Source organism: Ciconia boyciana, chromosome 1 (genome assembly GCF_034638445.1).
Source record: "Ciconia boyciana chromosome 1, ASM3463844v1, whole genome shotgun sequence".
Lineage (NCBI taxonomy): Eukaryota > Metazoa > Chordata > Aves > Ciconiiformes > Ciconiidae > Ciconia > Ciconia boyciana.
Window position 1 is genome coordinate 195938487 of NC_132934.1, and position 17839 is coordinate 195956325.

Here is a 17839-nt window from a genome sequence, read left to right on the forward strand (position 1 = left end):
ACCAACCCCACCGTCAATATACCAGCTCCTCATTTACACAAGACCCCTTTCCACAGCTCTAGGAGAACAAAAAGGCTGAAGTGTAAATGAGATCAGTGTCGGGAGCCTTACGCACATGAATATTTATCAAGGAAGACCAGACAGGGGCCAATTTGCCACCTTCCTGAAGCAGCGGGAGCTCAGTCATCCACAAATGGGAGGGAAAGGGTAGGTGAAGGGGCCGGTCCGTGCCTTTGCATGGGCAGGGGCGTGTGGGATGCTGACGAAAGGCTGTGCCTGTGCGTGAGGGTAACTGCGGGAGCCATCGGTCAGGACCAACACTGAGAGGCTCCTGGGTTTTGGGACAAGAGCTAAGTACAACACAGTTATGAAGCAAGCATACAATGTCCCTTCCAGTCATGCAACCAGCTTGCAAGCTGCAGTTAAGGGGAAAAAACTCTAAAGAATTAACTGGAAGTTGTTACCATTCCTTGGGCGTGCCGAGTGCTCACGATAAATCTTTTTCCTGAAGGAAAAAGCAAGGTTAAATCAAACTACAAAGCCCATCAAGCATGAGATTTACAGCAATCTAAAAGGGTTACAGGTTCATTTCTTAAACAGTTGAATTATGGCTGCTTCTGGGTATCGATATATTAAGCACGCTGACCCCCTCAGTGCTGCAGGGAGCTACGGGATGAGCAGCAACGGAGAGATCGCGCTGGTTATCGTTTTTATGTGCATTTCAAAGTCACTTCCGAAAAAGAAGATGAGATAGTAGTTGAGTATTCCAGCCACGGACATGAGGAACAGGAACAAAATGATGCGCTTTCCAAACAAGTAACCAGGAGTGCTGAGGAGGCAGAAAGGGGGGGAAGCAATTCGTTAACATACATCACCTCACACGAGAAGCCCTCAGACTTTGGACTCGGTGTTGACACCAGCTGAAACACCTCAGGGGCTGAGATGGATGGGGCAAATTTCTACTCTGCCTTGCATTGCTGCTGTGGCCAGCTGTGAGCTCTTAAATGCCATTTTCAGGATCTATTTGCGTCTGGATTTGGCCTCCTGTGCTCAGCATAGGCTGCTGCTTACAAAAGTGGCTCTTCAGAGGGACCCATATGTCTTCTCAGCCATCAAAGGCTGTGGGACAATCTTGTTCCACATGCATGGAACAAGTTTTATCAACATAAAAGGAAGATCTTGTGCAAATAGTGGCACAAACACACAAACACGTGCGTTTGCAGAGGCTGTGAGCAGGAGCTGCTGAAGCAGCCACTGTTCCTGCAGCTCCCCTGACCCCCAGTGCCACCGCACCTCCCGTGCCCGATTTTGTAAAGAAGCTCTGCAAGTCCTTACCTCTGAGTCCTTTCCCCGAGGTAGCCCACAAAGTACTTCTGCCGCACAAACAAGTACATCAGGCCAGCAAACGCAGCAGGAGCTGGGTAAAGGGCAAAACAACGTTATGGACACCAGCACAGGTCTCTCTGTACATACTGTCCCCGTCTGCTGCCTGGGCTGGACTGGGAAACGGGAGCCTGCAGCCTTGGCTACGGGATGGTCACTGGAAGCAGGACAGAGACCTTTGCGTGGGAAAGAGAGCACTTGCCTTGCCCTCACAACAGCTTTTCTGAAGACTTTGTGGGTGTAATCCTGCCCACAGCTGTGCCTGCTGCAGAAACCGGGTGTGTGTCATGCAGCGCTCAGGAAGGAGGGTGCTGGCTCAAGCACTGCCTTCACCAGAAATAACAGGCAGCCAATAGATGTACTTCTCCAGGAGCAGGTGGAGGACTATACTATGGTCCAATGCTCATTTCCGAGCACATAAAGGAGGCTTTTCCCCTTTTCTCCCTAATTCTAGCTTTCCCAACACCTGCAGGGAACAGCCCTTCTTCTCCTGGTCAGGAAGCTCCTCTCTTCCAGAAAGAATAGCCACGGACCCCAGAAAAGTACTCATCTTAAGTTTAGGAAAACTCAAATTGCATTAAAGGGGATCATATTTAGAAATGCAGGTAAATACTCCTGGGCTGCCCTCAGCACTGGGAAGGGCTAGCAGCTCTGGCAATTTAATCAAATGAGCCCATTTCCAGACCTGGGTGTGAATAACACAGCATCCAGCATCCAAGTACTAAACCCTCCACCCAGAACAGAGGGATCTCATCCGCAATGCCTATATGGGAAATGTCCCTGCCCCAGACTGTCCGGAATCATGTCTGGGAGCACATCTGTTGGCATAAACCGTGCCAGGGAGTGCGCTGCTAATTAAACAGCATGGGTAGCTGCAGGACACCGAGTGAGACTGGTCCCCCCGCTGCGGGAGAATTTGGTCCCTGGAAGCGTAACCTCCAAAATGCTCACCATCCCTTGTTGGAAGTGGTGCAAGGTTGAAGAGGGGAAAAAACCTGTGTGTTACCTTGGCTGCAGAGAAGTCCAGCACACCAAAGCACGGCCAGAAACGTAGGGTACGCATGTCCGCAGTTCTGGCTAGAAAGGAATTTGTCAGAAATCAGAACACGGAGAAAACAGAAACAAAATCAACATGTTTCATGAGCAAAGGGTGGTGGGGTGTGCATTTGGGCTGCGCTAACGCCGCTGTGGGTGGGCTTTTACCCCAGCGCGGTGGGAGGCCCCGACCTGCCTGCGGCAGGCAGCTTCCCCGGGCTGGCTGGCGTGTCCGTGCCCAAACAGGGCGGCTGCCTCGCCCGCAGGTCTGTTTCCCTGCATCCTCACCAGGATAATGGATGCCTTTGTCCTGCCCGATGAGGAAAGCAAACCGCCCCGCACACATGCCTGGCACCTGTGAAAGCCGCTTTCCTCCTCTACCCTGTTTGATCACGGCACGTGTATAATAGATGCTGTGTGCTTTATTGGCTTGGAAAATCCTTGTAATTCAGTCATATTAGTCAAGTTAGTGGCATTGAAAGCTGCATGAAACCAACAAAAGGAGAATCACATTGCAAATAGGAGCATCTCACAGAGTTAACATGCATCTTTGCAGGGGAACAGGAATGATTTCTAGCTGCCTCTTTTGGCTGGGAATGCTTTCTGAGGGGGAAGCACTCTGCCCTTGGCAGAGGTTGCACACCTGTGAAGGGCAGCACTTGGATGTCCCATCCAGTTTCAAGCACATAGTCAGTACTTCACAGGTAATAAAAAATATTTTATGTTCTTTTTTCTTCTGGGTTGGAATTAATTTTCCCTCTGCTCTCCCTGAAGGGATGTCAAAGACAAGAGGTACCGATGTGGCGGAGAAGCGGAAAGCCGAGGCAGCTGCCTGGGGACTGAGGGGTTTGTATGAGCTCTGCCACCAACCTGCTCCTCGGCAAGTCAGCATCTCTCTGCTGGCTCTTTCCTTTTGAGCTGCAGTGCCCTCGGGACGCCGGCTGTGCTTGTATCACACTTCCAGCATTAGGTGCTGCTGGGTGAACGGGCTCCCAAACGAAGGGACGTAATAGACATAAGGGCTGCAAGTCCAATATAAATACAGCACCTGGTGTCCAGAAAGGAGCTGGGTTCACTAGCAAACATACTGGAGAACCATGGGTCTAAAAGCTCCTGCAATGCACACAGCAATGGGACTGCAGAGCAAAGTCTGGACCCCAAAAGGGTTTGGATTAAACACTAATGAAGAGAGAGACGAACCCCACTCTGCCCCCACCAGCTCCTCAGGGCTTGCCTACTCACTTGGCAGTGTAGACGCGGTCGAAGGCAGAGGATCCCGGACGCTGGAACCCCTTGCCGTTGCAGTGTTTGCTTTCATGCTCCACTTTGCTAGCAAAAAAAGCTGTTAAAAAAACACTAAGTGTTTGATCTGAGATGTAATTTGGAGATATTGCAGGAGCTGGGCTTTGTGGGCTCAGCTCTGCTCTCACAAGCATCCAGGCTGGACGGCAGGAGAGGACGTGGGTGCGTGGAGGCGCAGGATGTGGCCAGCATGCTTGCTCTGTCACCATGGTATAGCCAAACCCTCTGTGCGAGGGCGCAGTGCGGTGTGACCTCAGACATCCCCACGTGTTTGTATGTGACTGAGCCCTGCTTCATCCCCGCACTGCACTTCTGGCAGCCCTCACCTCTGTCTGCTGCAGAAGTACAGCCCAGACTTGGTCCTTTGTACCCCCAGTGGGAAAAAGGCTTCCTAGACAGAGCTGCCAAACCCAGTTCTCGCTCTCCTGCAGGGCTGGTTCCTTTTCCAGAAAGGCCCATTGAAAACCTGGTCCTGATGGCTGATCTCTACATGTCCATCTTGTGTGTATCCTCCTTTTAAGCAGCAGCATTGTGTCAGGGTGTTAGCTGCTGCAAAAATGCAGCACCTCAAGATAATGTATCATGCACTTGACAAACACATTTTATCTGATGACACTAAAACAGATACCATCAATCATATGTCTAAATACACCAGGCAGAGCCCTGACAGGCTACAAGCTGCAAGCTTTGTATTACTGTGCATCCCATCTCAGTGCACCCAAATCACTCTATGGTTTAGAATATTAGCCAAAGATATATATATAAAAGATAACCCATCAGGAAAGACATTATTATAACAATAGAAGTGTAACTTGATAAGCTGCAGGATTTCACCCCTGGAATCTGAAGAGTTACCTCTTTTTTCCCCTCACTGATGCTGTAAGTAGGTCTTTTGTACTTCCATTGCCTTCACTAAAAGCTACTGAGTTTTTTGCCTTCCAATATTGAGTGATTCCCTGGGTACATACAGCCTTTCTCCAGAAAATCCCGCAGTGCTTTAAGCCAGCGTCCCCACTCCCAGCCAGGCTGCAGACACTCCCACTGCCACCAGTGCAGTGCACTGGCCGGCTCCTGGAGGAGCTGGCCCTGGAGGACCCAGGGCAGACAGCACAGCCACCAAGAGCTTCCAGCATCTCCATCTGCACGCCACCCCAGCCTTTGGCATGGGGTTATTAACCTGCCTACGAGGAAGGGTCTAAGAAGGCCTAGTTGAAGAGGACGAGGTTGGACAGCAGTTTTTTGTACAGTGCAAAGCTGCTGTGATGCGAAACCACTTCCTGCAGGTCTGGGACTTCATGGGCTCACTGGGATACGTAGCATACCTCCTCCCTTCCATTTAGCATGTATGTGAAATCACTAGAAGATGCCACAGCTTCAGAGAAAGCCAAGAGTAAGCTACATATATCTCCCTCTCCGCTGCCACAGGTGCTGCCACTTCCCAAATGCCAGTGTGCCACGGCAGAGGGGCTCCATGATGCCAAGAGCCGTCAGGCTGAATCCAGACATGTCCAATGTGACGGTGGTCACTGAGGACAAGAAGTTGGAGGTGCTGGTGGTGACACTCCTGGTGCACAGTCTCTGGGATCAGGGCTGGGCAGGCATGGTGGTGCTGGGTCTCCTGGGAAGGATCTGGCTGTGGAGGTCCAGGCATCTGTCCTGGAAGCTCTTGCCGTCTCCGATGTGGTGTATGGATCCTTGGTCAATGGACTGGGCATTAGGGCAAAGGACAGAGGTAGGATTATCATGTACACCCACCCCATGGATGAGGAGCAGGCTTTGTCTCACCTCACTTCAGAGACATTGAGAAGTGTTGGGGAGATGGATGTTTTCCTTCTGTAAACAGTGTGTGACAGAGGGAAACAGAGGAAAGGCACCTCCAGAGGTCAATCCATCCCTCAGAGAGCTACTGGCATGAGAGAAACCACCCCACTAAAGTGCTGGTCTTTCTCCACTGACTCAAGAAAGAGCTTAGACAACCACCTCACACGAGATGTCCACTTCTTCGCAAGAGAAGATGCTTGGGTTGTTCACCTCCAACCCACTGCAGCGGCTGTATTTCCCCAGGACCATGTGGAGTCCCAAGATGAGGGCAGTGAATTGGAAAGGAACCCAGCATCTCACCATCAGCCTCCTGCTTCAAGTGAGCTTTTCATCCTGAAAGTGGCTCCACGGTTCTGTGGCTCCTTAGCCCTGTCAACCTCACACACCCCGCAGGCCCGCAAAATCTCCCCAGAAGGCAGCCCAAGAGGTGGGTCTCAGCTGCCTGAGGCTCAGCCAGGCTCAAGCTCTGCAAAGGACTGGAGCAGACTTGACAGATCACGTCCAGGGGTGGGCTTCGCTGCAGGTCTGTGCTCACATCTCAGCAACGTTGGGCTCCTGTTAACCTGACACTGGGGAAATAGGAGACTGAAGCAGCGTGAAGCAGCTTGCAACACCATGGTTATATTTCCTGCTCTTTACTCTGAACCTCAAGGCAAGAGGGTGGTTTCACAAGCTGGCAGGAGATGAGTGAGTGGAGCAGGACTGGAGCTGAGGAGTTTAATTCAGCTCAGCTGCACCAGGAGATGATGCCCCAAGGCTCCAGGACTGCACAGGCTGCCCTGAGCCGGAACCACTGCAGTCCCACTCTGGTCAAGTTAACGTACAAGAGTTCAATACAAGCCTGGCTGTTTCACAAGTTCATGCCAACAGAAACCGTGCGCTGAAGCTCCAGCCTAGTGAGCGCTGGCAAACATGCAGGTTGCCCCTTCTTTCCATTGACTTTGCTTTGCCTCCTCCATCCCGATCTGCTCAGCAATGACCACTGATTTTCTCTGAAAGCTGCTAAATTGTAACATCTCTCTGATGCAAGAACAAAACCTAAAGCTACATGTGTGACAGCGGCATCCAGCCACACAAGTCATTCTGTAGGATATGGAGATTCCCGACACAAATATGGTGACAGTAAATGGATGTCAGACTGGGGCAGCACCACAGCCCACCTCCAGCTTTGGGAATAACAGCATTCATGCAAACTGTTTTCTAATCCTGCACCAGATGCGAAAAGCATATAAACCTGACTTCACGTACTTAAAGACAGTCAAGCAGATGCCCAAGTGCTTTGCTGAACCAGAGCCACAGCAAGAGTTCAGTACAACCGATATCCCTTGACAAGCATTTCTACTTCCTTAAGTATTGCGTTCGCTGCAGGACTGCACATCAGTTGGGTGTTTCTAGACAGAAAGCTTGGGAGGAGGAAATCACATGATGCAAAGTCTGAAATCATAGTTTAGGGCTCTGTGCCACTCGTGCTTGGCATACTAAGTCCTCTGCCAAGCGCCACGCTGCCCATTTGCAGCAGTTGGGTCAATAATCTCAGAGACAGATTTCCATGAGGTGAAAGTGTGTGTCAGGCTGGAAGGCAAATGCCCGAGTTTCAGAGTGAGAGGAAAAAACTGTAAACAAAGTCATCTAGTTAAATAGCAAGAAATTTATATTATTTGACACATTTTTTTAATTGTGGTATGTGCTCTGATCTCAACGTGGCATATTCTGGTGACATCACACACTGTGCATTTACCAGAAAACAGCATTGGGTTAAATGATGTGGTATTTAGCGCCTATGTCAAAACTAAACCAGTCTGCATCTTTTTTTCTCTCTGGCAGCTGGGCTTATGCTGAGGCTGCCACCACTTCCCCTTGCTGCAGCAGCCCAAGAATAGCCCACTTCCTAGGACCGAATGTGGGGTTTACAGTCAGTGGGAAATTCCCATTCATACCAAGAAGGCTTCACGGAAGATTTCTAGCATTTGCATCAGCACCCCCATCCCACTGCTGACTCTCCTTGAACCTGGGCGATCTCAGTGCAGCTGTGGCAAAACTCACTCCCTTCTCTGTATTCTGGGCAGAATTTCCCACTAAAATGATTAGGTATTTGTAAAAGACAATGATCAAGTTAAAACCAGATTTGCACAAGAGAGAAACTTGTTGTTTTATTTAAAAAATTCTGAAGAATAGTAGGGACTATAGAAGTCTGAATAAGAGCTAAAAAAGGAAACTTCTCCATTGCAGGAAATGCACAATGTTCTTGGGACCACAGTTAATTGAGATTAGTTGGACTGTAGGACCTGGAGAGGCAGGAAAGCAGAGCTGCCTGCCCACAAATAACCCCAAAAGACTCCTCCGATGAGTTGGTGCAGTTTTGCCCCCTTTGCCCAGCTCCATGCAAAGGTCTGACACATCGCAGCCCCCAGGGCCCTGGCCCCTGCCCACGGTGGCAGGGCTCTGGGTGGAGAGCAGCCCTGGCTGCCCACATTAGGGAATTCAGCCAGGAAATGAGGTCTCAGTCATCAAATCAAAATGCATATTGTCACAGGGTACCCCAGCATATTAGTGCTTTCATTAGTTGACATATGTATAACAAACTCACTCTAGAATATCACAGAGCAGGACGATGCGACTGCCAAGACACTGCAACAACAGTATGCAAAATTATACGCTTAGAAGATAATTTCTAAAGCCAAAGTCATGCCTAAGCACACATGCACTTATAATCAGAGATTATCTATCCAAAGACCAGATCAGCATACATCATCCTGAATTTTTCTCAGCTCCCTTTTAGCCCTTAAATAAATGCTTATTTTCGTCTTACCGTTCTGGACAACACTTATCAAGGTGACGATGGCGAGCAGGACAACGCTTCCCAGGGCTCCCTGGTCCATTTTGCGAGTGGGCTGTCAGGGTGGACAGTGCAGCCTCGGTGGCAGCTCAGCCCTACAAGCACAAAAAGAGGAAGTGAAGGTCTGTCTTATCTCGAATCGTGAAACACTTATGGCTTCACAGGAGAGTGGCAGCACCCCACACTCGGGTGCCTGTCAGAGCAACACAGCCACAGACTCACTCACTCACTCATCATACACAGACAAAGCCCAGAGAAACAAGAGATTATATATCTGTGATCTAAGAGGATATATAATGTGGGAAGATATCTATTGCCCTTCCTGCGCAGGAGCAAAATAGCAACCCTGATATCTAAAGTATGTCTGAGCATTTGGCTAGCTGTGTGGAACAGCGGAAAGGCTGGAAGAGACCAGCCAGGCTATCATGTCATTGCTTGCAAGAGCCCAACCACCCCACAAGTAGCTGGGAGGAGAAATAACGTTGGTGAGTCTCAATAACGCTGCTGCTCTCAGACGTGTGCCTTTCCTGGTCACATCTCCATCAGCCTCACCAGTGAGGAGACTCCACGTCTCCAGGTCACAAGCAAAAGCTCCTGATCCATCTGGCATATTTGAATGGGCAGTACGCAAATGCTGTGAGCATCGCGGGTGGGCACAAAAAGGTCTTTCATTACCAGGGATGGATTCTGCATCCTTCCCCCTACAAATAACTCCCTGCAAGACAGTGACAGCTGCCAGCATTCAACATTTTACAGGCTGAGACTTCGCAATTGTACCCCAGTTTTAGCAGTCCGAGCCCAACACGGCTGAACATAATTGCTGCAGCATGCTCACGCCTTGGCTTTGACCCCATGACAGAGAGGGCAGGGAAGCACAGGCTGAGGTGTTGGACGGCTGCAGCAAGTCCCACAGCTTCTGCGAGGTCACTGGAAAGCAGCCTCATCCAAAGCACACATCACTCGCCAACCGTAACCACTCTGCTCCCATTTGCCCATATTCTGATGGGGAAAAGCCTTATGAAAAATCCTTACCTTTAGTAGGGATTTAACACTAATAAAAGTAATATTTTCACTGGACTGAGCCCTGGACAACTTTCACCCTATCTGTCTGTCTGTTCTCCACCACATGCTATCCAGAAGGTCTGAGTGCTGCCCAGCATCCAAACCATGGACGGATAACTGCTTACCTCTCTCTGGATGGGACACAGCCTGGTAGGAGTTCCCAGCAGGTGCCAAGCTGCGAAATCCATCTTGTTCAACGGGGAAACATATACCTACAACAGTGTTTTTATCCAGTCTCTCTATCATGCAAATTATTATCATCTGTACTATTTAGATATGGAAAACTCTCAGGTACTTTGGGTACAAGCAAATATACAGAAACGCTGGCTGGAGAGGGAGGTGATTAACATTGTGAGTTGTGACCTTCTGTTAACTTAATGGAAGAAGGCTGTCTTTCTAGGATACTTTCCCTATAGCCCACACAGACACGACTGTGTGAGCAGCAAGGCCATAAATAGTACCTAGGTTGAGATTTGGCCTTTTATTAGGCCACATGCTTTTATTAGGACTGAAATTCTCTTTTTCCCCACAAAATGGCCTTTTCTTACTTGAGCATCAAAGTTTATGTTCTGTGGTCTACTGAGCACAGGATCATAGCTGGTATTTAAGGCTGGTATTTAATGCTAAGCTTCTACTATAACCTCCTGAAGAGAAAAACCCATCACCTGAAAGTGGTTACAGAATTAAGTCAAAAGAGGAATATTGTCCAAGCAGAGACCAGTGCCATCACCGTGAAGAAAGGACCTGTGCAGGGACACGGGCAGGCAGGAGGGAGCTGCTGATGGGAGAGGGCGAAGGAGACAGCACAGGTCCTCAAGGCATCCACAGCAGAACAAACCCCAGCTGTCCTCCCACAGCAGGCACTGATCCTTCTCTTTCTTCTGCCCATTTTACACCCGTGTAAACCTACCAGGCAACTTGAGGCTTACTTTTACAAGGGGCAGTAAAAGCAGACGAGCCTGCTCTGAGATCTCCTCCAAATTGCCATGAAAATGCGCACGCTTCCCTGCTTTCACAGGCTTCCCAAAGATGGCTTCAGTTTGGCACGAGTCTCATATTAAAGGGGGTAGGAATCAGGCTGCTAAGGTCTGAAGTTTCCATAATGCCAAAAAAAAAACCCAACCAAAAAACAAACCCCATGTGCAGGCCAGGTTGTGAGGGCTGGGCTGCTGATGCCTCCTTCACTTTCTCCTCATCCTGCTCTTTTTCCACCTCTTCGCTTTCCTGCTGCTCAGCGCCTCTCACCGCGTTCTCATCCCCGCTTTGCTCTTCTGCTCTGCCCCTTCTGATTCCCGCCTGTCCCCTGGCACCGCTCGGTGCTGCAGAACCTGCCGGCGGCACCGGCGCTTTGCTGGAAACCCAGCCCATTACTTCCTCTGGCTGAGCCTCGCTCCAAAGTCATCTGTCGGGTATGCATGGAGGAAAACACGGCTTCACCCTCCTCCCTGCAAAAAAAACCCCCAAAACCCCATGACATCAACTCCAGGGCTTGCTAAGCTCATTTCTGGTTGTACAGGGAGAAAAAGAGCTTTGCCAGCAAGAATCTGTTTGGTATAGCTGCCTTAAAATAAGAACTGTAGGTTTGGGGGTTTTTTTAAAGTCCAACATCACTCTGAGGGCTCTGCTTAAGGAAAAGCAGAGGAAATCAAGAGGGTATGAGACACTGAAGAACACCCATCCCTTTACCAAGGCAGAGCAACGCTGTTGTAAATATGGTTGGATAGAGCAGAAACCCCTTGGGGAGGGAATATTATCTTTTTGTACCCCTTGGCACTGAAATAGCTGCAGGATGGAAGGAGGTTCTGGCAATTTTTTTGCAATTTGGGGAAGAGCCTTGGCAAGGGAGTGCTAAGGTGGAGCCAAAATGACTCTGCAAACAGCTTCTGCCATACCTACACGTTAAACTGTTCCCTCTCCCTGAGACCTAGACGTCTGGGCGGCTCTTGCCTCCACTTTTGTGGGATATACACAGGATCACTGTCTGGGTCAAGTAAAGTTGGCACCACCTGAAAACACTGACCACCTGGGAGAAAGACTGGTACAAAAGACCTCCATCATATCCCACCTGGCCATTTGAAATAGGGGATTTTCTCAAGTAGGCAAAAAAAAAAAAAGGTGGAAAGGTGCCTGCATCCGCTGTAACCCCCAGTTGCAGTCGTGCTCTCCAGGCACAGATAATTCTGCGCTTCAGCAGCTGCTGTCAGACCCCAGCCCTTCTGCTTGCTGCATTGCTATTGGAAATCCACATCTTCCTGTCTGAGGAAGATAACCTTGACATAGTGAGCCATGAAGCTCATGAAAATGTGCAAAGCCAGCGAGCTTTTCCACTTGCGCTGCGAGGCTTCCCGCACATTAATCTCCTCCTCTGGAAATCTTGAACAGCCAGTCAAAATAATCCTTTTGTAGAATTGCTTTCATACTGAAGAGGAAGGGACTGGGAACACAGATCTATAAATATCTTTTAGGATGTTCATCTCTTCTCTCATGCATTCTGCTCAGTGCTCAGCTGCAAGGACTCCAATGAAAGCGTGTGTCCTAATAAAATAAAAGCTGCTCCTGTGAAGCTCCTATATATAAATGTCAGGCGACACACAGCTGTCATGCTTTATCATAAATGCAATGGGACATAAGCCTCTTGGACTGGTTGGTTAACATTAGCACAGTGCTTTGAAAACTTAAAGTGCCACAGAACAACCAAATATATAGTACATAGGCATACATGTGTGTGACTACCTGCTGTCATGTCAGCCTGTTCAGCATCACATCCTTTCTGAAGCCTGACAAAACCCTGAAGGAGAGCCTGAACAGAGCTGGAAACATGAAGTGCAACACAAAGAAAAGGGCGACGCTGCAGTTTTTAAATGCTGTCTTCATTTTGCGCGGCCAAGAGAATGACACCATGGGAGCAGTCAGAGCGCTGCCTCAAAAACCCCTCCTTCTCCACATTTCCCAGACTTCATCCTTTTCATTACTGTCTCTGCACTCCATTTGTCCGGATTCAGCTCAAAACACAGCACTTGAAGACAGAGCCCACAGACCTTCTGGGCCTCTGGCGCGGCCTCCTCCTCACTCGCCGTGTCCCACCCACCGCTCTTCCGAATAACATTTGCCTTTTTGTACGAGCGCCGCGCCGCTGACACCCCTGCGGCTGCACTTCACCCTTGGGTCCGTTTCTGCAGCGCTCCTGCCTCTCTGGCGAGTCCCGTGCAACCAAGCGTGTTCTGGGGCTCGCCTTCCCCAAAGCAGTTGTTTGGGCTTATCTTTACGAAATTTCAGCAGGCTGAGCCTGGAGCGTTGCTGCAATGTAGCAAGACCACTTTGAATCCGAGCCCCTCCACCGGGATGCTGGAAACCCGCCTCCGACCTGGGCACATCTGCAGATTTGTTTTTTTCTCTGCCATCGGGAGACCGGAGAATTGAGCGGGCCCTAGGACAGCCCCTTCTGAGGCCTTTTGGGAAAAGCCCCCCTGATTTCCCAGGAAACTATCGATCAGTAGGGTTTGAGCGGTGCCCAATGAGTGGCAGAGCCACCTCATGGGGATTTCCTCTCTGTCATCTCTCCCTCCCTTGCTCCCAAGAAGCAACTTCTCAGCAGCCATTGTGATACCATGCGGCGTCACCGTGGTGGCCTCCGGACAGCCCCGGCAACCAGCCACCCTGTCACAGGAGGAAATTCACTGAATCATAGAGGGGTTGAGGGTGGAAGGGACCTCTGCTCCAGCACCCCTGCTCAAGCAAGGCCACCTAGAGCTGGTTGCTTAGGACCATGTCCAGATGGCTTTTGAACTTACCCAAGGATGGAGACTCCACCACCTCCCTGGGCAACCTGTGCCAGTGCTCAGTCACCCTCACAGTGAAAAAGTGTTTCCTGATGTTCAGGGTGAACCTCCTGTGTTTCAGTTTGTGCCCATTGCCTCTGGTCCTGTCACTGGGCACCACTGAAGAGAGCCTGGCTCCGTCCTCCCTGCACCCTCCCTCCAGGTATTTATACACATTGATGAGATCCCCCTGAGCCTTCCCTTCTCCAGGCTGAACAGTTCCAGCTCTCGCAGCCTTTCCTCATAGGAGAGATGCTCCAGTCTCTTCATCATGTTTGTGGCCCTTCGTTGGACTCTCTCCAGCATGTCCATGTCTCTCTTGTGCTGGGGACCCCAGAACTGGACCAGCACTCCAGGTGTGGCCTCACCAGTGCTTGAGCAGAGGGGAAGGATCACCTCCTTCCACCTGCTGGCAACACTTCTCCTAATGGAGCCCAGGATACCGTTCGCCTTCTTTGCTGCAAAGGCACATTGCTGGCTCATGTTCAACATGGTGTGCATCAGGACTCCCAGGCCCTTTTCGGCCAAGCTGCTTTCCAGCTAGGTGGCTCCCAGCATATGCTGGTGCATGGGGCTGTTCCTCCGCAGGTGCAGGACTTTGCACTTCTCCCTGTAGAACTCCGTGAGGTTCCTGTCAGTCCATTTCTCCAGCCTGTGCATTCCTCTGGATGGCAGCACAACCCTCTGGCGTATGAGCTACTCCTCCGAGTTTGGTGTTGTCTGCAAATTTGCTGAGGGTGCACCTTGCCCCATCATCCAGATCATTAATGAAGATGTTGAACAGGACTGGACCCAGTATTGATCCCTGGGGTACATCACTAGTTACTGGCCTCAAACTAGACTTCGTACCACTGATCACCACCCTCTGGTCCTGGCCATTCATCCAGTTTTCAATCCACCTGTCTGCTCATCCAGCCCATATGTGAACAGCTTCTCTGTGAGGATCTTATGAGTGTCAAAGGCCTTACTGAAGTCCAGGTAGACAATATCCACTGCTCTTGCCTCATCTATCAGGCCAATCACTTCATCATGGAAGTTTATCGAGTTGGTCAAGCATGACTTCCCCTTGGTAAAGCCATGCTGACCACTCCCGATGATTTCTTCGTCCTTGATGTGCCTGGAGATGGTTTCCAGCATCAGCTGCTCCACCACTTTCCCAGGGACTGAGGTGAGGCTGACCAGCCTGTACTTCCCTAGGTCCTCCTTCTTGCCGTTCTTGAAGATGGGGTGACATGTGCTTTCCTCCAGTCCTTGGGCACTTCTCCCACTTGCTGTGATCAATCAAAGATGATCGAGAGTGGCTTTGCAATGACATCTGCCAGCTCCCTCAGCACTTGTGGGTATGACCCATCCGGGCCCAAGGACTTATGTATGTGCAGGTTGCTTAAGTATTCCCCGACCTGATCCTCATCCACCAAAGGTACATCTTCCTTGCTCCAGCTTTTCTCCTCAGTCTCTGGGACCTGGGATTCCTGAAGGCAAATTACACTACTTTAGCATGATTTGGTTTTCACGACTCCCGTTAGCTGTCGTTATCACCTTATTAGCTTTTAGGTGACTGCAAACTGATTGTTTAAGAATTCATTTTATAGATTTTTTTTAGAGCTGAAGCAAGGCTGCCTGGACAGCAGTTTCCCTTCTGCGCCCCTTTGAGATGTTTCTTTTGCTCTGACTCATTTCTATCAGTATTTCCACTTCCCATTAACTCTTGCAAATAATTATCACAGGTCTTTAAATGGTGTGGGATGAATTTTGTCTTCTGTTCCTCAAGTGTCTGGTCACAACTAGTCCTTTTAGTATTGAAATTACAGGAAGAAAAGACGTTGGATACTTTGGCCGTGTATTAAGTAATAGGCTGATGCTAATTTTTGTCTTCCTCGTCCTTGGCATATTCTCACAGAGCTTTCGCTTGCTGGCTCGTCTGTCTCTGAAAGAAGCTGTCAGGCTCCCACCCACAGTTGTCCTGCCAACAGACATAACTTTAAACCTTTTTTTTTCTGCTTGTCTACCGTTTCCCTCTCCCTTGCTCCTACAGGAAAGGCCACAGAAACAAGAGCAGAAAAAAGGGAAGGAAGGAAGGAAGGAATATTCTTCGGATTAAAAAAGCAAACAGGCACCAGAGCTGGTGATTAAAAAACCCAACCCACCATCACCAACCCGAAGCGCTGTGGGGGAAGCGGCAGGAACACAAAGCGCAGCTCTCCCGGGGAACTCTTCCCAGCGCGGAGCCGTTCCGCAGCGGGCGGGCAAAGGACCCTCCGCGCCCGCGTGGGCAGGCGCGCCGCTTCCCGCGGGGACGCGCAGCCGCCGCCCGGCCATCAGGAGCGGCTCGGCGGCTCTGGGGTCCAGGGCGTCTCTGTGGCGCAATCGGTTAGCGCGTTCGGCTGTTAACCGAAAGGTTGGTGGTTCGAGCCCACCCAGGGACGGAGTGCGGCTTTTTGTGACGCCACAGTCTTTTTCCTCTCCTGCGCGGCCGGTTTGGCGGAGGCTGGATCCGGCCTGAGCCGCCTTTATGCCGCTGGGAGCTGTCGGAGACCCGCTTGCGCCCCCAGGGCCTCGCCCTCCGCCCAGAGAAGGTCGCCTTGTGGCTACCGCCGGTCGCGGCGATGCCGTGCAGGTGCCCACAGCCGTGTTGGCTGTGCCCGCTCAAGAGGGGCTGCAGGAATATTTCTACCAGCGGGAGTTTCCGTAGTGTAGTGGTTATCACGTTCGCCTAACACGCGAAAGGTCCCCGGTTCGAAACCGGGCGGAAACACCAGTTTTTTTTCCTTTCCCGTGTCACGGTGGACTTTAGTTTTCCCGGTTCCTCCTTTAACACCCTCCCGCGCACGGCGTGGGGGACATCCCCCACGGTAAGGCACACCCGCGTCCTCGCTGGGAGCGGGAGAAGGCGACCCGCCATCTAGGCTTGGGTTTTGCACGGCCGGGAGTGGAAGGACAACGGCAGGGTGCGTTGTTTTGAAGATTTGGTTCGTTCCCCTGCCCAAGCTTCCCCTTTGCAAACAGACTTTTCCCTCATCTACTTGAAAGGACGGCCTAAAGGAGAAATGACTCTCAGCTGAAATGGCCTGAACATCATCAGAAAACGTTGGACAAAACCTTCAAAAGTAGTACGATTCCACCACCAAATGACAATGTTGTCACTGCTTGCCCCTGACCAGCCGTAACTGTAGAATGTGTTTGGGTAGTTAGCCCAAGAACTGCTAAAGTTTTGGCTGGAGAGAATGCCAGTTAATGGTAATGTTTATGGTGCTGCGTTTAAAAATCTCATCTTCCCATGGCAAAGCAAGGCTTGAAGGTGGAGGGAAGAAAAAAAAAAAAAAAAAAAAAAAGATGGCTACCCGGTGAAATAGTTTGAAATGCTCTCTTAGAAAATTCAAATGCACAACTTCTTTCTCACAGCTTTCCCCATTACTTAAATCTCTTGCTCTGCTACACCAATAGAAAGAGCAAGCCAACGAAAATACAGATACAGGAAAAATAAAACAACCTACACAAAAGGTAGAGTTACAGCATGGAAGAACTGTAAAACACTGCTTAAAATCTCCAATATGTATTTCATACATAAAAATTATGGGCCACCCTCTCTCTAAGCCAAAGAGGTTGAACACACAGTCCACTAATGGATGGATATAAAACAAGTTGGGGCTCTCCTACTCTTCAGCTCCCCATCTCTGACATTTGCATTGAAAGGTTCTGCAACAGGACCAGTCACCAGGACAAAAGTTCCTTTTTCTGAAGAGGGAAGGGGAGATGCCCCCTTGCCAGGTACTTCTGTGCCGGGTTTCCCAGAGTATTGCCAACTCTTACAGCTCACTGGTTATTTTAACATGCTGCCTATTTGTCCTATTTCTAAACTGGAAATCTGGGGACAGGATTACAGCTAGCCTGTTGTGGTTTAAACCCAGTGAGAAACTAAGCACCACACAGCCGTGCTCGCTCACCCTCCCCCCCCCGCGGTGGGATGGGGGAGAGAATCGGGGAAAAAAAAAGTAAAGCTTGTGGGTTGAGATAAAGACAGTTTAATAGGACAGCAGAGGATGAGAAAATAATAATAATGATAAGAGAATGTACAAAACAAGTGATGCACAATGCAATTGGTCACCACCCGCTGACGGATGCCCAGCCCATCCTCAAGCAGCGATTGCTGCCCCGGCCAACTCCCCCCCAGTTTCTATACTGAGCATGACGCCATATGGTATGGAATAGCCCTTTGGCCAGTTTGGCTGTGCCCCCTGTGCCAGGCTGTGTGCCTGGCAGAGCATGGGAAGCTGAAAAGTCCTTGACTTAGTATAAACATTACTTGGCAACAACTAAAACATCAGTGTGTTATCAACGTTATTCTCATACTAAATCCAAAACACAGCACTATAACAGCTACTAGGAAGAAAATTAACTCTATCCCAGCCAAAACCAGGACATAGCCCAAAGCCTGTCTTGGGCATTACAGAAGCCCCTGTAGATAGTCATTTACATAAAAGAGTAATATGGACCCATGTCCAGGGAGAAACATCTCCTGAGGGTTTCTTCAGCCTCTCTCTAGAAAACGTAAGCTGGAGGCACCCGGCCCCCAACAAGTAGG

General features: G+C 50.0%; 1 protein-coding gene and 2 non-coding genes across 6 annotated transcripts in view; 2 read left to right on the forward strand and 1 right to left on the reverse strand.

Moving 5' to 3' along the window:
* ALOX5AP (arachidonate 5-lipoxygenase activating protein) overlaps positions 1-17839 on the reverse strand; it is a 21747-nt gene continuing 3908 nt past the window's right edge. The window contains exons 2-7 of one of the 4 annotated variants that reach the window (XM_072850403.1): positions 9565-9651; positions 8351-8472; positions 3661-3760; positions 2390-2460; positions 1336-1417; positions 1-829 (exon numbers count right to left, since the gene is read on the reverse strand). In XM_072850403.1, coding sequence (XP_072706504.1) covers positions 667-829; positions 1336-1417; positions 2390-2460; positions 3661-3760; positions 8351-8420 — 486 coding nt within the window. In that variant the 5' untranslated portion in view covers positions 8421-8472; positions 9565-9651 and the 3' untranslated portion in view covers positions 1-666. Of the gene's footprint in view, positions 830-1335; positions 1418-2389; positions 2461-3660; positions 3761-8350; positions 8473-9564; positions 9652-15404; positions 15511-17839 lie in introns of those variants that run through there. The other 3 variants (XM_072850405.1, XM_072850404.1, XM_072850406.1) reach the window with 3 other exon arrangements.
* Positions 15610-15683, forward strand: TRNAN-GUU (transfer RNA asparagine (anticodon GUU)). The gene has a single exon. It is a non-coding gene; the product is annotated as a tRNA-Asn (tRNA).
* On the forward strand, positions 15940-16012 carry TRNAV-AAC (transfer RNA valine (anticodon AAC)). Its single transcript has one exon. It is a non-coding gene; the product is annotated as a tRNA-Val (tRNA).